Source organism: Colias philodice, chromosome 3, assembly GCF_061535455.1.
Source record: "Colias philodice isolate Cphi_HAF_F1 chromosome 3, ilColPhil1 Martin Lab GWU primary, whole genome shotgun sequence".
NCBI classification, from domain to species: Eukaryota; Metazoa; Arthropoda; class Insecta; order Lepidoptera; family Pieridae; genus Colias; species Colias philodice.
Window position 1 is genome coordinate 5,828,192 of NC_143088.1, and position 24,525 is coordinate 5,852,716.

The window sequence follows — 24,525 nt, forward strand, 5'->3', positions numbered from 1 at the left end:
AAAAGTCCCCTCGATAGCGTTATATAGCCTCCATGAGGTCATAATGAGGTAATTAAGGGAAATCACTTTTCTATTTGTGTATCACTTATGGCAGGTATTGAAAATCGGTAATCGATATATGTCATGTATAGCAACTTTTCTTTTTATAGTGTTTTCAAGTATACCTATCTATACTGATCATGATGATGATTATAATGTTAGATACAGAGAATTAATTATAGTATATCGACCGTAATTTTTATTACATTGTAACAAATTAATCTATAGACTGCTGTCAATAAATGAAACATATTTTCAGTATGTTTGATCATGAATTTATTCACGTACGTACTATTAGACCTAACTAAACAAACATCCAACTCTCGTTATAACAAATACCCGTAGAGATCATGCAAATATAATAAAAGGAAGTAACACGAACCCGCGACAGTTTGGGATCACTACAAGTTACATAAAAGGTTCGCGTTCATACGCTTTCGCGGCAATTTGCAAGCGAGTAGCTTCCCAAAACTTTTATATTAAAAGTTCTATGACATCGCCGCTATGAGTGCGACCGTCTAGAGCCGGGCCAAAATGTCACAGCCTTAACTTTGTGAGCAAGTTTGTTCGTAAATGGCCTGATGTCAGCTGTTTTAAATATTTTATTATCCGGCAATAACAATAACGATATACATAACGTTTGAGCCCGACGCAACGGTTTAATAAAACCGACGCTAAAGATATATTTGTTTCAGCTTATGTAGTTTAAACTTTAATGTAGCGATGTTTAATAATATGATTGTTTGTATCAAATTGTAATATAGGATATATTAGATTATATAACGATATTGTTTATTTAGCTCTACCATAGAACGATGGATTTTATACAAGTAAATTTTTAAGTAGCATTTTTAACCCGAGGCTTTCATATAGCCAAGGCATCTGATGTTAAAAACATAACAAAGAAATATCATAAATTATTGTGCTTTACAAATATTTTATGTTCGAGTAAATGTTGCTTACATAGTAGATTCTCGTGTAGAAAGGATGACATGAAACTTTTAGTAGTAGCTATGTGACCTTTACATCTGATAATCCTACGTTTTTTCCCTTCGTTTAATCGTAAATTCGCCGGGGAGATCGTGATATTTCCCTATTTTAAATTAAATTTCAAACCATTTAAACAATTACTTTTCTGGAAAACTTATTTTCTAATGGAAAAAGTTTTATTACTAATCCCTGATAAACATTATAAAACGAAAACAGAGTGGTTCGTCTTCTTGAACGTTTTTACTGACTACCTACAGTATTCCCTCCACGTATCGCAACGATACAAGTACCTTTGTTTTCGTATTGTAAATGCAGATTGTCAAATATATGTTTAACTGCAATATCTGCTATGGAGAGTCGTTTGAAGGTCAAATATTGATCACCAGCCGATTCTAGTATGAAATCGATAATATGCGAGTTTAAAACATTAGATTGTTTAGAATTTTGCAACATTAAATAACACTTATATATTAATTAGTATTAGGTATTAAGTAATAAAGCTGAAATTAACAAGGCGTAGGATTCAAGATTAACGTTCATATAACATGAGCTCGTCTCATATCACTAACCAGTAACAAGCCTGGTGCGAACTGCGAGGGAATTGTAGTTTCCGTAACGAGCTCTCAGCTCTAGATGCTTTGCAGTTAAACTCGGCCACAACTTTACTATTTTTAGAGACAAAAAATAGACCGGAGGTCTCTGTCCCTATTCGTGTATTGAGGTTATTTCGTTGAATTATTTTGTTTTTTTTTTTATGATTTATATTGGTTTAAATTTCCAGAGGATTTTCCTCATTTAATAATAATTAATTGATTGTGGTGCGTTTCGTGTTTTTGCTCAGACTTCAAGAACCTTGCTTTACAATGTAGGTGTTTTTTTCTTGAGAGAAAAACTTGGAAGTTGACTCCAATAGGATTTAACAATAATTGTATTTTATACCTTTTGGGTAGCCAATCGATATGTCGTAATGATTGATTACAATAAATTAAATATTTAAAAAAATATTTAAAAAGCGCTTACAATTGGTATGTGATCACCATCCACAGTTAGGTTGATTCTAGCAACGTAGAATGTGGTGGGAAAGGGCGGCACTTGGTCGTAATACTGCTTCAGTTGAAGGTCCTTGCAGGCGTTTATCGAACCCATCCAGTAATCGTTGCCGAACAAAATGTTTGGACTGTATTGACCGGACGCGTCGTAAACTGAAATATAAAATAATATAGATTAGTATTAGTGTATTGAGAGGTGATTGAAAGTAAATAAAAAGAGAGACTAATTTCAAATTGCTTTTTTAGGAAACTATTTTCGAAGATTGGCACTGCTTATATGCAGTCAGAATAAGTTAATCTGTATTTGGTTTTCGAATTTTTTTGATAATGGTCTAAATATCATAAAAATACAATGATTTATATGAAATAAGTATACTTTAAATATATCCTTCAAATGACAGTCTCAATATCAGATAGCGTGGGCTTACAATAAAATGATGACAGAAAACGCTTGGAAATAAATTCTTTAATATGAAGATTAAAGCATTCAAACTTACTTAATACCAGGTATTCAATCCGCTTGCTGAGGATTCCATTTCGAAGAAAGATTTAAAAGGAAGCTAGAATTATTCCATTTACGTATACGTAAGCGTTGGTTAGACATATGACAGTCGCATATTTTGCTGGATAAAATCTATGCAAAGCTTTCATTTGAATCATAGATGGATTTGTAGCAGCTAAAACTCATGATCAACATATTTAGAAACTTTGATCTGTTTTGTATAAAGTTAATGTCTTTCGAACCAAAAGTTTTGCCATTTGCAAACCGAATGTTGCTGATGTGGCTATAAAAACTAGCGCTCGAAAACGAATCAACCTAGAAAAGTTTTAATACTAGTTTAGTACTCAACCGCAGTAGTCCAAGGTGTATTCAGAGGTAACTAAGGACATTCTTAGAGATAACCATCCACATTTGCCTTACGTAAATGTAGACGACCTCGACATCGATAAACAAGCACTAAATAGTAAATATAGCCAATTACATAAGACCTAAGTTATTCATAATTGCAAACGAACGTACGGTATTGAGTTCCAAAACAAAAATTAAACAGCGCAGCTGGAGTCACACTATTTAAATAGGCAGAAGTTTACCTTCGCTCAGTAACTACTAACCACAGACATGTATATTTAAGTAGACAACGCAAGTACCGCGATCTGTATGAAAACCAAGCGTGTCATATTTTTTGTACTGACCTTGACGCGTTATGACGTCACGAGCGCTTTTTAGTGATGTTAATTTCATTTTACGCTAAATCGATTAGGCCGCCACTCGCGCGGCGATTCTAGTATCGTCCTATCCCATCGAAGTAAATCGAAAGAAATCAGATCAAACTAGATCTATGTCTAAGAGGTAGTCAAATAAATGAATCGTAATCGATTACTAAATCGATTCAAGACAGAAAAATGATAATTACCATAGACAGAGGGATGATAAAATAAAGTTATAAACCTTTTAATATTCTAACAAGTAAACTAATGTGTTTTAGCTTTTTCTTACATATGCCCATTGAGTTACCATGTACTACGTACTAGAGAGGCCATCGAAAGAAAGTAATGAAACTGTCAATCAATCAATCTTTATGTCCCGTTGCATCGATCCATTTTCCTTTTATGTTCGGGTTACTTGGAAAACTGAAAAAACAAACATAGTCTAAGCAATAAGGAGTTTTCTTAAAAAACTCCCAAGATGACACTTTAACTAATGGCGTCCATGTCGTAATATTTATTTTTAGTACCTTTGTATTAAAATACTTAAAAGTTCTAGGTCAAGTCGTATTAAATGACAAAAAAAATCTATGCCTTTTTTTCTGAAAAATTGCTCCTACAAATTATCATTTTTCTGTTCGATTATAAAATCGATTAGAATCGAGAACTGTTGCATCAAATGAACATCACTAACCACAAAATTGGACAGAAAAATGAGAACAGAAAAATGAGAAGACGCTATTCATTGCTTGTTATCATACGACGCGATCTTTACCGTGCCAAGTAAAAGCCGCAATGTATTCCGAATCATTTCGTATGATTTGGTATCCGTGTTTATCACGATCGTTTTCCACAAATATTCTTTATTTGATTTTAAAATAAATAGTGCATATTCTGATTAGAAAATTACTTACCGGTGGAAGGAAACATCTCTGCTAACTTGGCCACTCACAGCTGTGGAGTTTCTACAGTTTATAACGGCGCAATTCGGCATTTTACTTTATTCAGCTTCACGTCTTTCCTTGGCGAACTGCAAGCGCGGACTGAGTGTAGGCCAGCGTCAAGTAAGTTTCAATAACGTAGTTTGGACACGGGAAGTACATACACTCGCTTAGTCTATCTTGATACATGTCCGTGCTACTAACCCTATAAAAGCAGTGTAATGTATTAGGTATATGCTGGAAACTTCTTTAGTAGGTTAGTCAAGTTTCCACAACATCACTACATTAGTACATTATTAACTAACTGTTTTGTACTGAATATGTAAAGTAACGTAGCAAGCGTTGTTATGAAATATGAAAATATGCCGAGCAATAATTTCATTATGAAATATCAATATGAGAACATAAATAAATTTATTGAGTAATATTAATAGCTGTCCTTGGTGAAATTTCGTATTTTAATAGAAGTATAATTTGTCATAATTTATGAACAATAACGAATAAATAGCATAGTCGGTTTTGTATGCATAGGCAAGGATACTCAACACAATAATTAAGCTCAACTAATCTGAATTGTACCTGTTCATTCCTCATAATTCATGGTATATTCATAAAGGCAAATAAATGGAAGTGTCTCATATAAAATTCTGATGGACCACTCAGAGCAACAAGGATACAACGGATTACAAATCCAATCTTGTTTCCAGGGAGAATACTTAATAAATAATGCAATTGAACGAATGCTACATGCAAATAGCTATAGTTCGTCAGTTGTAAAAAGAAGGTTCGAGAACATTGTTAACATTAATGAAAGGAATGAAAGGTTTAATGGCAAAGTAAAACAAAAAGAAGGATACACGCACAGTTTTTATTGCGAACGTTTCCACGCTAGCCATTGAATCGAACGAACCCTATTGGAACCCTAATACAATGAAAAATGTGGAAAGTTACGACTATTGTGTTTGCTGCAATATAGTTACTTGAGATGAGTTAAATTTTACGTTTTTCTATTTATTTTTCGCACGTGAAATATTGCAATATTGCAAAAATTCATACGAGCTTTATTTGATAGAGCTCTACAATCACGAATATTGTAAAGTCGTTTAAAAAAATTGACGGATTTTCATTGTTTTTCTAGTTTTATAATAATACAAGTCAAGTGGTTAATCTTCACTAGGTAAATACAAAGCTGTTGTTCACAAAATAAATAACGTAAAAGCTTTCAAACTTCCGTTGTGAAATTTCAAATTTATTAATTAAAGCGTAAGTGTCAAGCGCGTCACACACGGTGAAGATACTATGTATAATATTTTATCTTAAGATACTGTAATATTTTATATTTTATATATTTTTAAAAATATCTTATTCACAGTTCTTAGTTCCATATAAATTACGTTTTTTTATATACTTGTAGACCTTCACTAGGTTACCTTTAAAACGTCATTATGTAATAATTACTCATCGCATTTAAATTCGTTACATTTTCTGAATACAAATCCGGAACGTACCTACTTTTTAATTACTTTCATATTTATGTATAAATAATAATGTTTAATATTTACGAAACTCATTCCAACTGGGTCGCCACGTTGTTTTATACTAAAAGATAAAAAATAGTTGTACTTAATTAAATTACAGTTGCAGTCTTTTATTTATTACTTCAATAAATTTTTCCCAATTAGTCCATTTCGAATATCTATTTCTAGACAAGGGTTTTATGCGATTTTTGAGGCAAACACATAAAATTTTAGGTAGTTTTGTTTGTATCACAAAGAGGCTAGACAGGCTTTTAAAACGCAGGACTTTTTGAATCAAACGTTGAGTGCTTGTACGAAACTATTGTTTTCACAAAAAAATGGTTTCCGTTCCTGTAGTATGCGTGTGAACAATGTATTAGACACCCGAGGCAATTGCCTCGGGTGTCTAATAATTAATTAATTAACTCAACCGATAAGTTTCTACTAACGCCTTGGACGACATTTTGTGAAATTTATTGTTAGGTATAATGTTTCTGTAATAATTAGCGACATAATTTCATGGCAATATTATCCTTTATACCTGTAGAGTTTAATTAACATAACAAAATATAAAAAGCTAAAAGAGTAAAAGTGTCTTATTTTAAGATAGGTATAATATTTTATTATGTCCAAATAGACAGTGTGTCTAGAAGTACATGCCATTCATTCATATTTCTTTACTTTAATTTTCAACACATATTTTTGACCTTTGTCTATATTCAATACTTCTAAAAACAAATCAACATTGTAACTGACATTTTCAAATGATACTGAAATAGTGAGGTTTTCAGTTAATTTAATTACCGAGTGGCAGTGCGATTCAATCGATAAAACATACGTGCAACGCAAACTATTCAGCCCGGCTTGTTCGCTGCAGCTGTCAGCAAAACTCGTGGAACATGTATTAATCTGTTATTTTGCCACGTGTAATTCGTTTTAATACATATATATTTTAAAATGTACATTGATGTATTATTATTGTCCTTAATAGTGTTTAAATAATACATTAAAATTTAAAGAGAAAAATCGGTCCAATGAATAGCCGAGTATTGCGAAACAGCTTATTAATATAAGGTAATTTAATCGGAACTCACGCTCCAACACACTCACCAAAATTTATTAGAACTCGCATTTATTAAATTTTATGAAATGCTCACTGAGGAAGTCTCTGCGATCACCCCTTATGGTTCAGGGGAATGAAAAATGTTTTAAGAATCTTCATTTTAATAAGAACGTCAGATATTTCTCATAATTTTCATTGATCTACATCAAAGCTTCGTCCGGTTGTATCTTACCACTTGAACAAAATAATATCAGCTAAAGCTAAAGAGACATTTAATGAGTTATTGCAAAGCAATCGACAAACTTAATTACGTTTTGCGGAGATATTCCTTTTAACCGATATCAAAAGAAGAGGTCATCAATTTAAGTGTATTTAGATACTCTATTGCATTGCAATGAAGATTTTTATCATCTGTGCAATGTTTCTGTATGACCACAACATGATGTAGCATATTTTTACCTCAGGGGACTTGCAGACGTGTCAAGGTTTCCAGTTATGAAATATAATAAAGCGCAAACATTTATATTCACTTGATATCTGGAAGCCCTTAGCATATTTTATAAACCCTTGTCAATGTCGCGGCAAGGAATGACGTTAGTCATAGGATTAAAGCCAAACAGATTTCTTTGAGGTGCGAATAATTTGTGGTCAATGTTTTTAGACATTCACCGCGCTGTGGAGGTGCGTCAGTCATGGCCGGTCGGTGACCCACTTCTTGCAATTAATTATTGCCCGTAAACGAATGTGGAAAATAACAAAATTATCCTTCGAATAGCATGCAAAAAGCTGAAGTAGAGAGAGATAAAGAACTTAATGATGTTATAAAATCTGAAAATGCTACTTGAATGCTTTTCAATACAGTAAATGATTTCCCTTAAAATTTTCTGCAGAAAACATCTTGTAGAGAATTCTTTAGAAAGTATTTCAAGTATTAAATAAGAAGTCAGAATTCAATGTGCAATCTGTCCGAATAAAGTAAATGGAATTCAATACAACCATGAACCAATGAAGGTATAATAATTACTAATTAGTGCAATATAAAATTTTGAAAGAACGCAATTATTAGCGAGCAACTTTGTTTGGTTACAAAACAGTAGCGTTTCCTTTTACAACACATATCCGCATCTGCACGTGTTTAATATTTACAGTTAATCGCGTATTTATACAAGTCAAAACACAAAAAGATGTATGCGTTTTTGTGGGGATAACTTTATTAATCATTTTCACATTGTTATTCTTCCATGTCACATGAAGGCATGTAAGCAGATGTGACACTATCCATTAGCGTTCACAACTAGGTATTTATTATTGTTAAGTTTTAAGGGCTTGGTCTAGTAGTGCAAACAAATGCATCTTGTCATCCTATATGTAAATAATACAAATGTACTAAGGGAAAGTTGCTCCACTTAATTTTTAAAAATTAAATCATTCGTATGCATAATTTAATATTCGTAATAAGTACCAAAAATGACAATTTGAAACAATTTTCGTGAAAATTACACCGGGTGATTTTTTTTTATCAGTACACAAAATTTGCGAATACTTTCTATTGATATCTTCAACTTCATGTTTATATAACTGATCAACTTTTACAAAGAAATTTGGACGAAATATAAAAAAAATAAGCTTTCCATACAAAATGCATAACTCTATACATTTTTTCCGACCTAAGTTTCTTAGTGAAAGTTGTTCAGTTTAACTAATAAAACGGATAAACAAATTTTGTATATAATAAAAAAAATGTAATGTTTGTGTTAAAAAATTATAAAATAGAAAAATACGCAAATGAAAACAAAAGATAATTATTTCTGACTAGTTTCCGCCCGCGACTCCGTCCGCGCGGATGTCAGTCTTCGCGTCTTCTACAGATTTATTATATTATGTGTAATATATAGATTTATATTGATAAACCTAATAAATCCTTTGCTAGCATTCTGATGCTTTATCGGTTGCACTGGATTTATCTCTTTTTTTCAATCGCTTGAATGATATAGGATGGGTCCTTGATGGGCATCGAATGCTGAAGTCTCGAATCAATCAATTCTGACAGTAGGCAATTTATGGCAAATGTATTCACTCCAGTCCAAACAGCAAATAAGCAGACTTCTGCTTCTGCAACGTTTAGTTGTCCCTGAATTTAGAAAAATAGTCATGATTCTTATCTATGACAAAAGTGTTATTTTTTGCATTGTATTTCAAATATTAAATTATTTTTTTTAACCGCATCTTCTGCATTCATGTCTTTTGCCGGAATTAGACATTTAACTTCTACTAGTCCCATTTTCCCTTTTTGATATGGGAGTGTATAAAGTAAATTTTTTAGATATTTCTCGTTATACTTTTAAAAAGTTATTATTGTCATTTTGCTCATTAGGTAAAGTAATTTCGATATCAGTTTTAAGTTTTTTGATACCTGCAATAATAACGTCAAAATCGCCTGCACATACTTATCGTTTACACCCTGTATACAATCCACCATCCACATTCATAATGTTTTCCTGTCCTCCTCTCCTTTACGCTGTTCACCGATACATTTGAAATGAGGAAATCTGCTACCACTGAAGGATGTTTCATTGTGATCAGCAAATTTTCACCACTGTTGTCGATTATTTGTTTTTCATTTTTAATCAGCAATTGGGAATCATCAGTTTTGTTTTTTGCAGATTGGTGATGTACCCTAACAATACGTCGAAAAGGGAAAGCATCAACGAATTATCGTTTTCGTCCTCTTTTTTTATTCTTCGCGTCTCTGTTACTTCTGTTTGTTTAGTTCTCAACACCCACTGAATTTTCTATGTTATTGTGATCTTCCATTACATCTGAGTTTTGATGATGTGATAATAATCCATTCGTTTTAATATTGGTACTTAGAGTTGGTAGACTAAACTAGAAATGGCGGACTAAATTTGTCAGCGCGTCTGTAAGATCAGAATATAAAACCAACATCCTGTATTTAAGTTACAAAATTAATAATCAAACAACATGCCGCTACGTTGAAAATGACTAGAAGAAAAAATTAAAACACCTCGGATCAATTTTGGAGTAAACAAATCATTTTCCCCGTATGGGGATTTCCCCGGATGAACTTGGGAAGTTCAAGTTCTCAATACAAGTTTATATTATATTTCGTATTTCTCAAACGAAAAATAAACATTTTTGGAACTTCAAAAAAATTATATGTATTATAAGAAAATTTATGAGCTTACTTTAGTTTTAAAGAAATATACATCCCCTTACTGACACCCCGTAAAATAAAGAAATTGTTGCCAATCACCTTTGCAATCTATTTGGTTTCATTAACTTTATGTTCGAAGATAATTTTTTTTCTAGTAGTTACACGCGTATTTTTTTCGTTTATTTTCCATATCGAAATCAAATGTTTAAAAATACGAATATTTGCACAAAACTAAGATAAAAATAATCAATTAACAAAAATATTAAATTTAATGAAGTAGAGCAACTTTCACTTCGGTATGAAGGAAAATCGAGCGTAGAGCACACGTCAGAACGCTCCGGCCCAAGGAGCGCGACTAAAGAAATTCGCTAGGATTTTTCATAATTATTTTAAATATTTTTTTAATATTTAAAGAATTATCAAAATTCAAAAAAAAAATTTTTTAAAGGATTAATATTCATTGGTCTTCAACCAACTCGAATAAATTAATGGAAAAAATAACTTTTAGCAGTATTTATCAATAGATTTTGTAAGGCAAAAAATGGGAAATTTAATGAATTTATAACGTTCTAATTAAGAAAATCATAAGTTTTTCGGCAATTGTATTCAGCAGTTTTTAATAACGACTATATAAGGATAATAATGCGCTGATCAGATTGTGTAAATTGTAATCGGTTGCAACGTAGTGAGTGCACAAACTTAGCTCGAAATGTCTTTGGGGGAAAGAGACTTATCTTGAAGGCCTGATTAAGGTAACATAAAGTAACTTTATAAATGTGAAAAAATTCACGCGCATTGCGTATATAACACTTATTGATAAACAAGAAAAAAAAATTCAGTTTATCATTTCATTAGCCGGGAAAAAATTGTCAAATAACTTGTTGAAAACGCAATTTTGCTAGACTGCAGCCTTAATGAAATTTCCAATCTGTGACTGAAAATATGTAACATTTTAATACGTATGATTCACGAATATTTATATGGAAATCAAATACTGTAACGAGATTTATTCAATTGTGTTATTTAACTCTACATTTCTACTACTTTTCAGAGAGCGTGATTGTAATCTTGTTATATCTCATGTTTTATAATAACATTACAAGGTTGTGTATGATTTAATAATAATAATATGTTTCTTTTTATAAATGTATATAATATTGTCCTTGTATAAAAAAATAGTACCTAAATTAATTGTATTAAACCTATTATTTTCATCGATTATATTGTACATCTCATCATATTATTAAAAATAAATATAATATCTATATTTATCTTAACTATCAGTTTTATTTTTTATAGATTTATCTTTTAACCTGTATAAAAATACTATACAAGAAAGAAAACATAGCAGAAAGCTTGATCTGAAACAAATTCTAAATATGCGGACTAAAATATTACGCCAGCCTTTGCATTGTTTGAATTGGCAATGTAAGCATGTGAAAACTCTAGAAAAGTCTTTTTAATCTGAGTCGTGCCGTCTAGAATATGCAGTGGGACTTTCTGTATAATTGCAAGATCACTTGCTCGTTTGTTGTTAATTCAATATTTACTATAGGTACTGTCTTTATAAAGGGATGCTCACTAGAAGTTGTCAAAGTAGGTCAGTTTCACAATGGACAAATTGAAATCAAAGTTACAGGTAGTTCAGAAGCTTTCTCTTCCGCTGTATTTAGATATAAATGAGCATTGTTCTACGAAGTGGACGGGATCGGTGGTATGTTTGCATTTGATGTTCTAATGAAAGATGAGATGAAGTTGTTGTTTGAATTAAAGGTTTCAGATGTGCTAATTGAGATGACTCGATAATAAAATCGTAGTTTTTTTAGGTGTTTCTGTTTGTTGAGATGAATTGTTTCTATTATAATACCTAAATATCTACTTATGTGTTATTCGATTCGATTCTTTAGACTCCTTCAAACTAGTTATATGCAGATACAGATAGAAAAACAGTTACCTGCTCGATTTGATAGAATTAATACATTTTATAAATTTAAATAATATATTGCATTGTAAGTTTTTTAAACACTGGCAACATATCAAACAACAAGATAAAAAGTAAAACAACTAAAACCCAACTACGACAAAAAACGACGCTGAAAAAGTATAAAACAAAAGTTAAATTGATGAACTAATAAAGAAGCTATGAACGAAAAGATGTGAATTATATGCAATCAGCCCATGAATACAGGTAAAGTCACAAGCAAATGCTAGTAATATATATATATTCAAAATGTGCAAGTAAAAAGCTTTCAAATGATACCAAACACGGCATATTTATCTTAACTTTATTTTTTTACTCTGTATGTTTTGTCCGCTAGAGGGCGCCACATTAGATTTTGTGAAACCCCATATAGCCTATAACCAGCGGACAATTAAGACGCTTCTAATGATATGTCATTTGTCGAATTCTGATAAGTAGTTTAGAAGTTACGAGGGAACAGATGAACATACATACATACATACATACATACATACATACATACATACATACATACATAGCCTGTCAAAATCATAACCCTCCTTTTGCTTTGCCGTAGTCGGGTAAAAAATCGTTAGAACTGATCTACTACACAAGTTTATTCTTATCGTACCATCACCCATAAAAACATTGTTTAACAAAAAGGAAATAGTTATGGTAATTTGTAAATTGCAATAAAGTACGTAAGGTCAGAAATATTTTAAACATATTCATGCAAATTTACTCTTTGTGGTAATATTTGTTATAAACGTAATCTCTAGCTAAACTGGCATATTTAAGAGGTTTTTATGAGCGAGTAGCCTTGACTTTCTAATTTACACATAGATATGTGTTTCACTTATGAGATTTAGTAATAGTTGCGTAATTGTTGTAAAATATCAATTTACAAATTGATTGTTGAATCACAATTGGTATCATATGATCGGACAGTTCAACGGAATCACATCAGTGTCTGTGACATCTAAGGCCACGTGATATGATCAAATTACTGTATGTCAGTATGTAGCAAGCCCATTATTGTAATAAATTGAACAAGATTTCGCTATCCATTAATAGCTTTGATACAGTACAATATAAATTATGGGTACCTAATAGATTTCTATGAAAAATTTATCCTAACACTAGAGCGCACTAATTAGATGTAAATGAATTATTATGTCTTGATATTATATCATAATTGACCTAGTTTCTTTAAACAATGTTTGTAGAGCGTTTTGCGTCTAGTCGACTAATAAAATAATAACATGTTTTTACGCAAACTCTTAATAACAAGAAGGTAAGTCCATCAAGCCATGTAATTGTCTCTTAAAACAAGGACCTTGATGTTTTAAAGAGCGTATAACATGGTTAGCGTAAACGAACAAAATATTCCGTTGAAATTAGGTCATCTATGTCAGGTTACGGGGCTTCATGAAAAAAAAAGCACGAAAAATATAGCAGAAAGGTAGAAGGGAGTTGACCGTATTGATGTCTCTTTTACTGCTATTTTAGTATTCACAGTCTCGATTAATTAAACTTTGGTCGTAACGCTAACAATCTTCGATATTTGTTGGGAATTGTAGATTTGTGGAAAAATATTTCGGCGTTTTAAACGCGCTACAATCTATAATGCTATGAAGTTTCATATCTGTGATTCTAATTTATACTAGAGAAAAATATCAAGTTTTCATTAATAATAGCGATCAATAATATAGTTATAAATAGGTACATGGATATCGATTTAATTCAATGTGATGAATTATCTAATACTAGGTTTCAAAGGTATGGTAAAACCAGGTAATATTGCATGAAAACGTGTAAAAATTATAAATTAAAACTAAAAGAATTATAATTATTAAACTTTATTGAATACATTCCAATCTATACCTTAATATTTCAGAATTCTCTCGGTTTCATTTTAATTTGTACGAAATCGAATCTTATCTACTAATTGGATTTGCCACACCCCGATGTTCAATTGAACTAAAATTTGCATATACATGCATGTTGGACGACAATGCACTAATATTATCTACATCTACCTCCTACATCTGTAGGTAGATCCCGGCAAGATGGCTACTAGTAAGAACACGATATACCCTAACAAACGATGAATTTCAAATAATAGTTAAAACAGTGTAACGATCTAAGTAAAGTTTACTAGTGTTTCCTCAATTTCAGGCGCAAATACATAATGATACGTTTGTAATATTTGCAAGAATTTTTCTTTGTATAAATACGCAAGAGAATTCGCGCTCGCAAAAATTAGGAGCGGAACTAGAAGTTGACGAATTACGGAAGCTCGTTATGTACACCGTATAATTTCACGAGCATCTCAAACGAGCACCGTAAAACTGCAATTGATGACATAATTTCTCATAAAAAGGTATTACATAAAAATAGACGTAGAGTTAACGGCGAATTTATATAAGGCATCATTGCTGGAAATTCTCGTTTGACTAGGCTATGTGTTCGGTGTCAACACGGAGTCGGCGTACGGTGCGTGTGAGTGAAATGAATCGCTTACTTTCACGGATTACTTATGAAATTTGCGATTTACACATTATGAGGGTTTGCGCAAGTGCCTGCTGCAGCTAGCCGCGTGTGTGTCTCACGAGCGCGGGTCGCCGCCGCGTTATATCACAGGCCACCGAGCGCGCAATTGCCCAATGCCCGACGCACCTGTAAGGTTCATCTCTTTGGATCATTATTTTTTAATTAAAATATTGTGCAAGTCACTTCTCTTTCACAGTTACCGCGCTCTATTTTAAACGTTAAAACGGTTATTTTTTTGCTTCATGGTAGAGTACTCATTCGAAAAACGTAACATTGTAGGAAGCGTAACGATATAGATATTTAAATACAATGGAATGTGTGTTAGGCAAGATAAGTGTTAATTCATACTACTAAACGTTTCTTTAATGAACAGATAATCTTGATAAATAAGCTCTATTATCTTATCTGTCCAATAGATGCAAAAATTGCTGAAAATGTTTTTATTTGGTGGATTTATTTTACGGATAGATTTTTAGCTCAGAATAACACGTCACATGAGTAGACGTGTTAGAGTCTTGTGTTTGATTTCGTGCAATATAGTTATAGCGCGATTTTTTAGGTACTTTATCGCTCCGAATATGTACTTTCAAGTGAACTATGGTCACGAGTAGTAAGTCTGCAAGCTTTGTGTCTAACCATTAGACCCTCTTACAAATACAAGGAAACTAAAACAATGTGGGTGTTTGCATAATTTAAGTGCTAACAGGCGGCGATGCTTGTAGCGTAGGAGCGGAAACGAAGCTCACCGACTTTGGGTTACCTAGTTCATAGAACTATGCACTAGTACCTATACCTACCTACATTGTAAGCGACACGGGAGCGTCTTACTATAGACACTCAATTACTTTCATCACAAAAGTAGGCCGTCACTGCGATTATTTCATTCATAAGCGAATAAACTAGTTTGATTTAATCAGCTCCGCTGGTTACGTAATAATTACCGCTTCAACCATAGAGATTCTATTCGAAAGCGCATTAGAAAATTCTGTTATGTGACACTAAATATGTAAAACGATGTAAATTACGTTTTTTTTGCGGATAAATTTTTGAGCAAACACGTCTGGGGAATTTTTGAGTCATTCATTCTATACGGTTTTGTAAGTTTCGAATGAAGAATGGGCAATAACATGACAGTAACCCACAAACGTTTTGCGTTTACTCAAAAAGCAAGATAATGAAGCAAGCGTATATACAAATCTATGTATGTATCTATATATATTCGCGATTGTAGCAATAACACGTTGACGGCTGTTGTATATCGAAATATGCTCGAATTACAACGGGTTGTGTTCAATACACACATACACCTTTAATGAACCGAGCCGATGTGCAACACGTCCTAATAAATGTCGTATAAACAATATATAGTGTAAATGCATCGCGGTGAAAAGGTTAACGTATGAGTCGACATTTTATATGAAGAAAATAATTCTTCTTGGAGGACGTTAAGGTCAATAATATGTCACATGTATGTAATAGGTCTGACGAAGAATTACAAATAAAATATTTTCTTAACTTGAAAGTGAAACGCATTCTCTGCAAAATTGTTATTACAATTAGTGCCCTTAGTACAAAATAGTAAATACTGAATAATAATATTATAATATGTATATAGATAGATAGTATGAAATAGCCCTAATGATCGCCAACCTCCCAAAGGAGAAGGCACTTTAAGAAGAAGAAGATATAGATAGATATATACAATTTAGCTTTAGTACTCTACATGAATTTCTATAATAATACCTACCTACGAATGATCTTGGCTGTCAATCTGTGTGTCTATTAAGATTACATCAAATCCGTTGAATCGATTACTAAATAGTTCGGAAATTGAGTAGATTCTGAATAGAGAATATTGATAAAGAAAACAAAACTTAATTTAAAAGTTCACAAAACGTTACAACTTACAACGTAATCGTAGATAATTAAAAATATATAAAAAAAGAGTTTAAACGGATCAGATCGTATCGAATAATAGGATAAGCCCTGCTCCTGACGTTGATGATATAAAAGGTTTTTTACATAATATATAAATGCTGAATTTATATCGACTTCAAGATCTAGGTCCTTCGCTTTTGTCACAGGTTTAAGCTGAAATTCAAAATTAGTTGTATGTAATATTTTTATGTAACCTTTTGTTTATATTTATTTAAATACTAGATATTATTCTGACCAATTATTTCTGTAATATTTCATCAGAAGCGTATCGCTATGGCTATAGGCGGGCCGCGGGTCACAATGATATCTTTGATATTCCGGTCAAAAGGTAATTGACAACATTCTTGAGTATATAATATTGTTTAGAATTAGATCTATTCGAATTCTGGTATAAGTATTTTATTAAAGTTCAAGTAAGTAATAAAATATAAGAAAGGTTATCGCGATCATTAGAATAAAAATAATTTATATTACTATGACTATAAATGCGGCACTTAGATATTATGGTAAAACTATTATAGACTCGAGTTTTATGTATAAGGTGTATATGCACTTATATCAGAAAACGGCAGCGATGTAATCATAGCATTAGAAAATTATGTTTATGTGTACAATTTATATACCTAGTTATTAAAAATAATTACCAACTAGGAACAAAGTATAAGCCATACACTACTTACCCAGGGAAAGTATGAAAGTTTTATTACGTTAGCTAATAAGTATACAAAATCCATAAGTTTTATGTTTGTGTAACATTCTTTCAAAGATGTTCCGCGATCGTAATATTTTAATCAAATATTAAACAACCATACCATTTTTCATAGAGCATTAAACACGAATGGATTGTATTCAACTTTGGCTTTGTAATAAGAAAATATTATCTTTGTGCCAGCTACATAAAATAGGTTAGTAATCTATTTTCTTGAGTTATGTATATGTACATATTTTGTATATCTATTATTACGTCTATATTTTAAGTATTAGTTGAAATGTGTCAAGTTCATTATTAACATTAATGAAACTTATATAAAAATTTAGACGAGGGCACCCATTATTAACAGTCAGACTTATTGATTGTTTTCACAGCAGGCAGCTACCCATCGAGCAAAGGGAAATCTTATCTCGGCCAGTAATAACGCGCAGGCTAAGAAACAAAACGACCTGATAAGGCTTAAACGGATAATTTATCGGATGTATCCTATGCGAAGCGTGTTTATTTCCTCGGCTAGGTTAACATTGCTCGAACAAGCAGAATGATAGTGATTTTGCAGGCGCTAATCTAATGCTTTTTGCTGGCGTTTTCCGTAAAGTACTTCAATTTGCCTTTTCATCCGAATGCAACAGCACAAATTGCTTACCAATACCTTTCGCTTGTATAAATATTCTTTATCTGAGTTAACTTCTTTGCTGCATGATTTTAAACAAAATATTTAATAAATATTGAAAAAAAGAATTGTCTTGATCAATTTTACTTTAATTTTGCTATATGTAACTGAGCAAAAAGTAAATTTTCCAAGAAAGCTATATAAAGAGATTGTAACATATTCATATTGTTTTCATTTTGTTACTTTTAATACAATTATTAACTCAAAGTGTAAGGATGTAAACGTGTTTCACATTTCGTCGAAATTTCTTCAAGCGTCTAATTCTCTCATTGTTCACAAAGAATTCAGAGAGGCTCTTGACATACAAAACGATGTATCAACGCCCTACGGCCTGTATTTTATTTTCATATCCGAAATATTATAATATTGAAATATGAAAATATATTCCCTATATATATATATTTTTATTATTTACTTTACAGGATTTTATTTTGTATACAGAGTAAACAGTAAGGTACATTGTATATTTACTGACGTAAAAAAATACCTCAGCATACGAGAATGTGACTTTCCTTATTAAACCTCACATTCTATTATAAGATTCTTTGTGACAAACGAATTAAGTGTAATGTAGATAATATCGTATAAAAGACGGTTGCAAAAAGCTTTTTGTAGAATGATGAATGTGTTCTGTCGGATGTGTTTGTTTTATGGCTTTCTGTTTATGTTCCTCTTCCACTAAGTAAATACCGAAAAATACGCTTTTTATAAACACAGTTCAGATTTATTTCCTAGCTCTTAAGTCTGAACTAACTAAAGCACACAATTAATGCTTGAAAGTGGTGAATACTAATGTCATAGATTCAGTCCTATGAAATAGGTATAATTTATGGGAGGGATCTCAGAGCAATGAATGAGAACGTGATAAAATGGAAGTGAAGCAATGTAATTTAAAAGTAATTTGGAGACGTCTTTAGTTTGTCGGCCGCAAACATTAATTATGATTAACGATATCTCATTTGTTGAAAGCGCTGGATAAGAATTATGGGCTCAACAAATATACCTAATAGGATTTCTCTATATCAGAAAGCGTTAGGATTGCTACAATGTTTATTTTGATATTGTGTGATTTGCCCTCTGTTGGATGCCGGTTTAATAAGCTTCGTGCGTGCGGCTCATAATATTAAATGGGTCAACAGTCTCTTTACGTTATTTATAGCGCTTAAATCATGCATTTATAAAATATTGCATTAATCAACTTATATTATTTTTGCACGCCTCATAAGCGAAGCGTTGAGGTGGGTACTACTGTCACTTCGCGCAAAACATCTGATTTTTCAAACTTAAAATGTCTTTATGTATCATACATTGCACTTGTAAGATAATACATACACACACATATTAAGAAAAAACACTATTTTTAACGTTCATGATATTTTTGATGTCATTTTTGTTACTTAAACTAGTTAAAAAACAGTTTAAAAAAGTTCTGTCTTGGACGTCCGTGTGTCTGTATGTGCGGATCCTTTTTCTTGTTAACACGATAGCGACCGAAATACTTTACTAATCGAGTCTTTATTTTTCTCTTACGCTTGAGTATGCTCAGAAATAGAACCCTTTCATTTTTCAGGGTCTGATTCGATGTGGTTTAATTGTTATTAAATAAACAAAAATAATAATTAATAAATATTTATTAAAAAAAATTATGAGGCGTGCACTTTTGGATTTTCCAAATTATTTAATTTTATTAGGTTCGACAGTGACACATTACAATAGTGAAGATACGTTAGATACTTTAAGAAGATACCATGTATGATGTAGCATTATTTTGTTGTCATATATTATCTATTATTGAACACGACTACCTACTTACAAATTCCAAAACTATTCAATTAATATTATTTTTAAGTCTCTTCAAAATAATCCATTTTTGAATCATAGTCACTATTGAATGTCATATTTTCTAGGTACCTTTAAATGTATCGTATTTTTCATGGTAATTAAATAAACAATTAAGTTCAAATTTCTAAAAGGCTAACTTCGGACAGAAAGTAATTAGAACTCTAGTTAAATTTTAATGAATCTTTTTAAATTGGTTTTACAAATTCTTATTAAACGTCCCAATAAAATTAGTATAACAAGAGTCAATTAATTCTATACATTGTAATTATTCTTATATATTGTAATTATTAAGAACATAAGAAAATATTTCCTTGGCATTATTCTTTCCCTTGCGGTTGCGATTGCAATCAGTATAAAATTCAACTGAACTTCATTATGTTGATACTTCATAAGTACTGAAATCTCCAGTGTATTAGATATAAGCTTCTTAAATATGTATAATGTGGCTCTTGTCTGTAGAAACAGAAGAAAGTATGAATTTATAGCGATTCTAAAAGAAGTTTGGTCGAATGAATTTATTGTGCATATGAACACACACAAAAGGAACATAATGCAGTGTACCATGCGGCATAAGTACTTGCAAAGAATACATACCTAATATAATGACGTTCTCGATTGTTTGTTATGTATGGTTTGATAAATCTTCGTTAATTTGTTTGTACATACAATTAACGAAGGAACAAATGAAGAATTGGCATCAGCATTCATTTTTTAATTATCATAAATTGATATTGTAATATTTTTATGGAAGTTATTTTGCATAATTAGCAGCAATATTATGAAAGAACGTCAATGTCAAATAAACAGGGAAATATTATAGTGGTTTAATTACGAAATGCATAGGTCAGCTTTTCTGGAGTTGCTCTAAGTTTTATAGATGTTGTTATTACTAAATCAATACGTAATTCTTGATAAGTTAGTTTTTTGTGATATATAATAACGTTACTACAAATTGATGTCACAATAATTATACGCCTCATTATTTTTATATTTCACAATCGACTTAAATATTGCATAGTACGTACTTCAATCATACGTGTGGCTCTTTGTAGCCGTTTATAGTGTTAGACATAAAACAAACATTTACGAAAACAATAACATATGAAACTTACTCTTGGAGGCCCAGAGTTGCCCTTCGTTCAGTGCCTCGACATACGTCTTCATGTCAGCAGCACACTCGGCGGACACAGTGCTGTTGTCGCTTTGCATATACTCGAGCCAGTCATGATGATCAAAGAGGTTTTTCATCCAGGCCATTCGCGAGGCAGTCAATACCGCGGTATTGTTCGCTGTAGCACCCACAGCACTCACTAACACTAAGACTGTCACTAGCATCATTGTCTGCATTGTGTAGTACATATCGACACAGATTTCTAATTGAACATATCCGAATTGTCCGTTTAATTGCTATGACGACGGCCTTTAAATCTTCTCACGCATGTTGCCGGCCTCTGTAACAAAAAATATGTTTAGTAAAATTAAATTGTACGTTTATGCAATCTTTTATCTATTGTTGTAAGAGGATCTTTTGTTGAGCCTTATGCCTATACTTGTTTGAAAATAATATAATAAGAAAATCACAACATAAGAAAATAGACTAAGGAAATTTAACGTCTTTTGTAGCCGATATCGGAGAAGGTTTATAATTTTTTATTTACAGTGAACGACATTTAAGCGAGCAACACAAAGCTTTTAACTGAAATTTTCCATGTAAAAATGCATGATGTATTATAACTTATAGAGCTTCTATTCAGAATTTTTCGCTTTATGCTTTCAAAGCCTTTTATTAAAGTTTTTCGTACCTGTGTATAAGATTTACTCTTAAGGGGTCAACGTCAAGTAACATTATTAACTCGAACCGAAAATGACTATGTAACTAAGTATTCTAAGTAATGACAAAGAAATCGTGATTTAATTGTTGGAAAATTCAGTAAATTAGCAAAATAATGTAGAAATATAAATTGAATGTGTCATAAAAGATGTTTTGCTTTTAATATTATAAATCATGGTATCTAACTAGGTCAATCTATAATTATTTCAAGGTGAGCGTGCCATTAAATATACCTATGTATTACAATTAATACATTATATTCTTTGGAAAATAATTACGAATATTGTTGTAGTAAAAGGAGAACAATATAAAGAGTAAAGAACCAAGATATTTAAAACCAATCAGTTATTAGTGAGTGTATGTATTTATGTAATAATCATATTACAGGCACTTTGTACGCATATTGTTGTTAAAGAAAGAGCCTGGCATACAAATGCGTAATCATTTAAGTAAGAGTTCAAATGGTATATAGCGTTAAAAATGGGTTTGTGTTCTCGTTGTTGCGAATTTATGTAATACTTGATTTTCTTATTAACATAATACTGACATAACACCAATACCTACAGGTGATTGACCTGATTTTAAAGAGAAATCAAGTATGGTTAATGATATTTACCTACATACACAGTCCATGTTACTACGTGAATAATAGAATATTATTTCGGCTTTCGAACATAATGAGCTCAGCAAATATCCAAGTATTTCATCATCATCAGCCTTTCGATGTCCACTGCTGGACGTAGGCCTCTCCTAATGCATCCCACTGAGCCCGGTCGTTGGCTCTTTGCCGCCGGTTATGGCCAGCAACCTTGCGGACGTCGTCACTCCACCTGCACCGTGTAGCAGGGCGTCCTACGCTACGTTTGCCGAGTCGCGGTCTCCACTCTAAGACATGTGTTCCCCAGCGGTTGTCCGTTCTGCGGCACATATGATCGGCCCACTGCCACTTCAGCTTGCTAATTCGTTGAGCTATGTCGGTTACTTTTGTTCTCTGGCGAATTACTTCGTTTCGGACTTGGTCCCTCAGAGAAATACCGAGCATAGCTCTCTCCATAGCTCGCTGAGCGACTTTGAGTTGGTGGACCAGTCGCACTGTCAGTGTCCACGTCTCGGCTCCGTAGGTCATGACTGGTAGGACGCACTGATTGAATACCTTTGTCTTGAGGCATTGTGGTAGTGACGACGAGAAGACTCGACGCAGTTTACCAAAAGCTGCCCAACCCAGCTGTATCCTCCTGTTGATTTCTCTCTCGAAATTGTTCCCACCTAGTTGGAGCGTTTGTCCTAGGTAGACATACTCTTGAACAATCTCGAGAGAGACTCCTTGGATGTTTATCGGCTCCGGTAAGATATGAGCGTTAATCATAACCTTGTTTTCTCTGCGTTCATGCGGAGTCCGATGCGTGAGGAAGATTCAACTAGGTCGTTCAACATTTGCTTCAGCTCTTGCAGCGATTCAGCCATAATGACAATGTCATCGGCAAATCGTAAGTGTGAGATGCACTGACCGTTGATATTGATGCCTCGTCCTTTCCAATCCAGCGTCCGAAACATATCCTCTAACGCGTTGGTGAACAATTTCGGCTAGATTACGTCACCTTGTCTCACGCCTCGCTGTAGATGGATACTTATGTACGCTGGTTCTGGATTTGGACGGACATGGTTGCGGCCTCATACAGTGATCTCAGCACTTCGATATATCGCCAGTCAACCTGGCAGCGCTGCAAAGACTCCAGAACAGACCAGGTTTCAATGCAGTCGAAGGCTTTCTCATAGTCCACAAAAGCAATGCACAGGGGCTGATTATACTCTTGGGTTTTCTGTACAATCTGCCGCACTGTGTGGATGTGGTCTATGGTACTGTATCCACTGCGAAACCCGGCCTGTTCAGGGGGTTGAAATTCATCGAGTCTCCGTTGAAGACTATTTGTAATAACCCTGGAAAACAACTTGTAGATGTGGCTCAAAAGCGATATGGGCCTGTAATTCTTTAAAAGGGTTTTATCGCCTTTCCCAATCCAAGTATTTAAATGTCTAAATTATAATTCAGAGTTTTTTCGTTAATTCTATAAAATCCTTTCCAATTAGTGTTGAGAAATATGAAAGGGATAAAGCGTAGTCGGTAAATTCCGACCCTGGAGCGGCTTTGTTCTTATTAGTACAATATCTTGGACAGGAGAACAATGTGTTTCTGACCTAATAAGCTGGCAACAAATGGCCGTACACGAGCTTAAAAGAACCTAATCTGCGCAACTACTAACGCCTATTTACCACACATATACCTATACGCAATATTTAATGGAGCATGTTCAGATTTCTAGCTTTAGTGTAACTCAACCTTGATTTTATCGTCTGCTATTTCATTTATTTGTTATACAGCATATTTTAATATAAATTATAAAAAGTTTCGAAGGAAATTGTTAAATCCATAAAGTTTACAAAGTAAAATAGTTTGCTTAATTTTCTTTTTTTTGTTTTACATTCCTAACTTCGTAACAAGATACTGGAATCCAAAATGTATTTAAAATTAATAAAAAAACCATTCGCCTTTACAAAGTTACGAAAACAATTCGAACTGCTGGCTCAGTTAGGTATCTTAAAATTTCTAATTATTGACCTTTCGTAAATCAAAAAACCACAGAACAGAAGACCAATCTGTAGATAAATTCAATAATTTGGAAAATCCAAAAGTGCACGCCTCATAATTTTTTTTTAATAAATATTTATTAATTATTATTTTTGTTTATTTAATAACAATTAAACCACATCGAATCAGACCCTGAAAAATGAAAGGGTTCTATTCCTGAGCATACTCAAGCGTAAGAGAAAAAAAAAAGACTCGATTAGTAAAGTATTTCGGTCGCTATCGTGTTAACAAGAAAAAGGATCCGCACATACAGACACACGGACGTCCAAGACAGAACTTTTTTAAACTGTTTTTTAACTAGTTTAAATAACAAAAATGACATCAAAAATATCATGAACGTTAAAAATAGTGTTTTTTCTTAATATGTGTGCGTATGTATTATCTTACAA

The 24,525-nt window shown here is 32.5% G+C and overlaps 1 protein-coding gene across 1 annotated transcript in view; it reads right to left on the reverse strand.

Moving 5' to 3' along the window:
• Positions 1-24,525, reverse strand: part of LOC149489649 (nose resistant to fluoxetine protein 6-like) — a 42,681-nt gene that overhangs the window by 10,861 nt on the left and 7,295 nt on the right. Inside the window, exons 2-3 of the mRNA XM_089714338.1 lie at positions 20,771-21,109; positions 2,050-2,231 (exon numbers count right to left, since the gene is read on the reverse strand). Coding sequence (XP_089570464.1) covers positions 2,050-2,231; positions 20,771-21,017 — 429 coding nt within the window. The 5' untranslated portion in view covers positions 21,018-21,109. The remainder of the gene's footprint in view (positions 1-2,049; positions 2,232-20,770; positions 21,110-24,525) is intronic.